The sequence below is a fragment of the Notothenia coriiceps genome, unplaced genomic scaffold, assembly GCF_000735185.1.
Source record: "Notothenia coriiceps isolate Sejong01 unplaced genomic scaffold, NC01 NC01_scaffold00031804, whole genome shotgun sequence".
Lineage (NCBI taxonomy): Eukaryota > Metazoa > Chordata > Actinopteri > Perciformes > Nototheniidae > Notothenia > Notothenia coriiceps.
The window spans coordinates 689-6,892 of NW_011364505.1; the positions used below are offsets into that span (position 1 = coordinate 689).

The 6,204-nt window shown below is 39.9% G+C and overlaps 1 protein-coding gene across 1 annotated transcript; it reads right to left on the reverse strand.

The window, feature by feature from the left end:
* Positions 1-2,485: 2,485 nt before the first annotated feature.
* Positions 2,486-3,352, reverse strand: LOC104960278 (actin filament-associated protein 1-like; the record flags this gene model as incomplete). The annotated part of the gene is made up of 3 exons (XM_010788263.1): positions 2,486-2,665; positions 2,827-3,038; positions 3,244-3,352. Coding segments are annotated over 3 exons (501 nt in total), but the record flags the coding sequence as incomplete, so codon positions are not given.
* Positions 3,353-6,204: the final 2,852 nt, after the last annotated feature.

Genomic DNA, 6,204 nt, shown 5'->3' on the forward strand with positions numbered 1-6,204 from the left:
AATTTTGAGCAAAATGTAGTGAGGAACTGAAAGATGTAACAATTCCAGAAACATCATATCTGATCTTTAATAATAGTATTTGTTCTCTTTACTTACTTGAGATATATTTGGCAAAGCAGAGTACTTAATAATTATTATATTCTAGTGTAAGGTCCACCTTCTAGAAGGTGATTTTTTCTGTTCAGGGAATCAATATGTAGTCCTGACACACATTATTTTGATTATGAGAGGGCTAACTTTAAATTGAAAATGATTTCGAAGAGGGTCAGATATTCATTAATAGTATGTTGCTTGAGTATGTGTTTGTGTGATGCTATATATTTGTACCAATAACCATTAACATTAAATAAAGGCCATGATGGTGATATACAGTACATCAGAAAGGCCATGCACGTTTGCACTGGACAGTAATGTTGCACTAGGGGTCGCAGAAGAGACGTATGAAAGCACACTTAAGCTATGAATACACAAACAAAGAACATAGAACATACATTCCCCAAACTTAGTGCAGAAAATGGAAAGAAAAGAGAAGTTGGGTGGGAAGATATGACATCAGTCAGAGTGAAAATGAGGTCATGTTGTAGCAGAAGGCAAAAGGGAGCTAAGGCAAAAGAAGAAGAAATACATACAACATTGAAAAAAAAGGATTGGAAAAGTTTAGGAGAATGAAGAAAGGTCACAATATGGACAAGGATATGACATTAACACATTATTAGCCAATGTCTGGGACAAACATTATTGTTACTAGCAGGCTGTAAACTGTCAGGTACTATCTTAACTTTCCCCTCGGACTTCTTTCTCTTCTCTCCTTTAATCCTCTCTCTTTTTATTTCCATCATCTCTATGCGCTTAATGTGCTTTACTTGGTATCACTTTTGTCATAAAGACTGGCTCATTGTGCGCAATTTCACAAGAAATCTTGACTTACATTATCCCGTAATAAGATATGCAAGAATCACTGTTGAAATTAGACGCCTCTTGTTAGAAGAAGGATTGCTAAAATATGACAAAATATGTGAAGAGGATCAGTTTCTTGATGCTGCTGTAGAGATTTGTATATTTTCATGGCTCTGGTTGTAACTGCCTGGAGAAACCTCTGCCACAACAGGGACTGTTGTTAACTGCCTCAGTTAATAAATAACCAACTATTCATTACCATGAATTCAGTCAAAGAAACAAAACACAAATGGTTGGATTTCTTGTTTCTTGACACCCATAAACACACATTTGTTTAAATGAAAACAAGAGAAACGCAAACTGCCAATGACGAGACTGGTGTTTGTATTGATGGTCTGATTCTGTAGGAAAACCTGTGCTACACTTATTATTTTCTTAAAGACCCTTTTGAGTAATGAAAAAGGTGTGCCTCAAAGTGTGGTCAAACTGAGGACTGAGTTGGCAGAGGCTAGCACGCACAAATGATTACAAAAATACCTTTGCACCAGTGGATGTGGAGGGATCTAAAAATAGCTCACAATACACAGTCAAGGACTACAAAATAAGGATTTCCAGGAGATTTTCAGGAAAGGGAAGAAGAGCAAAGGTGAGGAGGAAGAGGGGGCTGGGGGTTTCATTTAAATCAAAAGAACAGATGAGGCCAGTTTTTTTGCCTGTGATCGAAACAAAAAAAGAGCGTAGAGGTGCTGGTACCACACTAAAAAAATAGAAGCAGGGGTTGAAAAGCAAAAACACAGCCTTTCAGATGTTGGGACGATTGGTTTGTTTTGCTGACTTGTCGAGCAGCCAGAGGGGAAGATCAGAGAGTTGAAGAGGCGATGGGGTGAGGTACGCAGAGAAAGAATGTTTGACCTGTTTACAACATACCACCTACTCACACAAAATCAGGAAAAGGCTGAACCTGTAGAACAACAGCAAATCTATTCTCATGAGAGCGAGACCCTTTATTCTTGGAAAGAATGAAATGGGAGCTACAGATCTAATTTTACCTTCCTGAAAACAACATCCAAATTAGAGCGGATTCCTGTGTGAACTCTGCTCCGATGACCTGTGGTGAACCACACTGACACTGTACAGCATCCCTCACTCTGTTTGACAGCTGATCAGCCTCACGAGGCCGTGTTTTAGGTCATCCTAAAATATTTCAATTATGTTGTGCCTCCTAACTTTAGTAAAACATGATACAAATATTAAAGTTTCTTTTTTTAAAAATAATCTAAATACAAAAAACGTTTCCTTATTAATAGATATGTCAATCATCAAAAACTGCAAAGTTCCTGAGCAGTGCTTTGGCGAAGCTAGCTAGCTTATGCTACTTCTTGTGCAGAATCTACCCTGTTATTGTTGCAGAGATAGTAACTAGTTACTAGTTTGTCCTGGAGCTTTAATTGTACAGTATCACATGATCTACATTAGCAAATTAAGTTTGTTCAGTAGAGGTCAGTAGGACTGCTGTTTTCCTGCATTGGTGCAATCTGGTAAGAAACATATGACATATGTAACTGGTTTAGGGGTTGATTGTGTTTACCTTGAGCCACTCCTCTGCCTGCTCCTTGCTCTGCACAGCCAGAACCAGTGCATCCGCCCCCTGGTGGACTATCTTAAGTTCATGCTTCTTCTTTTTGCCATCTTTCGGAATGTGAGTGATGCTACACCCATACAGAGTCAGTTCCATCTGGGGGGTCTGGTCTTTGGAGGACTTGTAACACTGAAGGCAGAGAAAGGGGGCAAACATGATGCTCTAATGTTTTCGCAGTCATTATTTCGAGAATAACTGTTACGCTATTTGCATAAATTCACACATTTGTACCTAGATCACCTGTAGAAAGTGTGCTTCGCTTGGCTAATATGAACAGAGGAGTCCCTTACCAGCAGTTTGTTCTCTTTGATGACACAGAGCAGTTTGGTCCACTGTCCAAAGCGCTTCTTGCGCAGCAGGAATGCACAGATCCGAGCGTCCTTCACCAGATCCATGGACGCCTCTGCAGATGGCCACTGGTGACGCATCTTCTGGCCCTTTCCATCCTCCTCTTCCTCATCATACGACTCATAAGAGCTGCTCATGGCGTCCGAGTCATAGTCTGAAAGGGAGGGGCAGAAGGCACAAGGAAATGCCTCATTATTTTTCATATTCTGCCTTTAACTGCCTTTAATTAAATGACCCTAAAAAATAAAACTTGAGAAAATATGTAAATGCTTGTTTTGTAGTTTGTGCATGTACGTATGGCTAGGTGGAGTAAATGGTAGGTATTAATGATGTGTATTGTAAATCAGTGTTCCACTCACTGGCTGTGATGTATTCGGGAGCTTTTCCAGGACTTAAAGGAACTGCTTCCTCATAGTAGCCTTCTGGTAGAGAGGAGCTGGGCAGAGGGGGGGGGGCGGTGTTTGGAGGCTGCAGAGAGAACAGAAGCGTCCATTGATTAGAGGGAAGTTCCAGTATTAAGCATATCAAATTAAAATGACACTGACAGCTTTCATCATTACTCACACACAAAATTTCACAAGCAAATAATTAACAGTTTAGAAATGGTCTTAACTAATTTAAATATGTTTTGCTCTACTCATTTATTCTATTTATTTTATTCCTATTTGTCATGCAACAGACTACATCTTCACAAACCTCAGGTCATATGCCCCCTGTTTGGGTTGCTAAGGTTTTGGCAGCAGAATTAAAGTTTGTCCTTGAGTTTTTTTAGTAAATAGTTATCAAACATTTAGATACAAGTGGAAACATCTTAATAAGTCCTCCATCCGTCACTGCATCTTCCACTGATGGTGTCTATATATTCTTTATGCTTTGGGACAGTTTTCAGAATTAAAACACAGGTAAGTCTAAATATGATATATCAGTTAACTGAAGTGATGCTCCAAATGATTTGGCGCCTCTAATTTGATTTGGCGCAGTGCTCTCGCCCCAGCCTTCATTTAGTTCATGTGTTTTCAAGTGATAGTGTGCTTTACCATGGTCATATAGTGCTGTGGTGTTGTGTTGTGTTGTTTAGGGCTGTATTTTATGTCACCTTTTTTCTGGGTTAGGGTTACATTACATAAATTACATAATCAAATAAATGAGATGGTCCAGTTCTCTTGGCCAGCACTGTGAATCTTAAATCAAACTTTCCTTAAAGGTGGGGTAGGTAAGTTTGAGAAACCGGCTCGAGATACACTTTTTGTTATATTCCATGGAATGCTCTTAACATCCCGATAGCAATGAATATCTTAAGTGCATTGACAAAAAATCCATAAAAAAATGTCATCTGTGGAAGCCGTAGTACTGTAAAAAGCACGACCAATAATTTTAACCGGCCCGGCTAAAATAACTGGATGGTCTACCTGCCTGTCAGCCTTCCATCTGTGCACAAACTTATCTCGTGCCCTCATTGGTCATGTTCGTGTGTGTTGGGGGAGGGGCTCTATAAGGAAGTGGCAGATGTTCTCCGGTCGTGTATTTTCAAATTCTAGCGATCTCGTGCCGGTTTCTCAAACTTACATACCCTACCTTTAAATAAAGTGAATGTGAAGCATCATATGATACTAATTAATCCCAGAACTTCGTATACAAGGTATTTCTCATTCACTGAGCCAAATGGAAAGGTCCTTCTTCATATTTCTCTTGTCACAGTCCAAAAAAATCCCCTCTCATACACTTCATAATACTACATCATCATGCTCATGTTTCTCTTTTTTCACCTATGAGTCAAGTGACAGGCTAGGCCCAGAAACCTTATTTTCATTTCCTTTGGGGGAGACTCTTGGAATGCATATGCTGCCCTGCTTCACTCCAAAGTCGCCAAATCTTTCTCCCAGCCCACCCTTAAAAACAAATGAAAAAAATCCCCAGGAGAGGAAATCAGAGGGAAAAAAAGGCAGGGAAAAGAAGAAGAGCGGTCAGACTCCACTGTCATCCAGTATGGCACAATATCAGTGTGAGAGGTGGATGTGTTTGTGTTGGTGGGGGCTCATTGTTGATATGAGGACCGCAGCTTCATATCTCACCTCCCATTCACTTCCTTTCCATGATTTTAAAGCAAAAATACAATTTATCAGGGATAATTGAAATGTTTCCGTAAGCCTTTTTTGCTTGTCTAGGGCATAATACATTACACCTAAAAAAAAATGGCTCGCTATTTAATGACCCAGACTTTAAAGGCACTGGGGTGAGGCGAGAATGTGTGCATACTTATATACAGACAGCATATAAACACAGACGGAATTTCCCTTTGCTTTCTCTACCAAAACGTCACACAGTGTGCTGCAAAAGTCTGAGCAGAGATTTCTTCAGTTTCGATGTGTTCCGCTCGCTGCTGCGCACAAACTACACAAATGCTATGGTTTGGGAACGCAGATCTCCAAACCATCTGTGGCCTATCCTCATACGATAATATATTTGTATGTACTGATCTAGACTGGGGTTCTCTTCATCTACTAACAATTAGTTAAATTAATTTTTTGATTTAAATCCTTGTGGGAAGCCCCAGCATACACATGACAACAGCTCTACGTCACTTCCTGGCGTAATTACTGCCCCGCTCACTTCCTGTGAAAACAAGGCATCGGTGCCAAGCGGGAAAAATACTTTCATAATCCCTAAAAGCTGCTGTGTCATGATTTGCCAATAAAACAGGCTCCCAATACAGGACGAGATCATAACCGATGGTGAGTCAATACATGTGCGTCTGTGGGAAACACTTCATCACAGCTACCTGGCGATGATAATTAGGCTAATGCCAATTATCAAAGTAAACATTTTTAATGTTAAAAGTCAAAGTAGTGAGTGTAGATGCTGCATGGTCCGGCCCTCTATAAGGACCCATCAAACCAACTGCCAGGTAATCCTCCAAATTTCACATCAGCAGATGCACATACACTATCCACTCACTGATCTCACTCACATCATACTGTTTGTGTTTGTTAGAGGGCTGCTTTTGCAGACAAGTTATGAGTTTGATAATGTCATCTCATTTCATCACACACATAGGACCACAATGGAAACAAGTCCACAGGAATTATGTATGTTATCCTTTTAGCCCAAATGTGTGACTGTACCTTGTGCTGTTTGCGTTTCTGTCTAATAAAGTATTCAATCAATCAATCAATCAATCAATCACTGATGATGTGAAGAAGATACTTAAAGGGGTGCTTTTAAGTTAGTTATTGCTAAAGTGACTCAACACCGGTCTTATTCCCAGTCTCATACTGACATGTTGGTGTTGGGAATGAGAACATATTGCATCAATCTTTCTC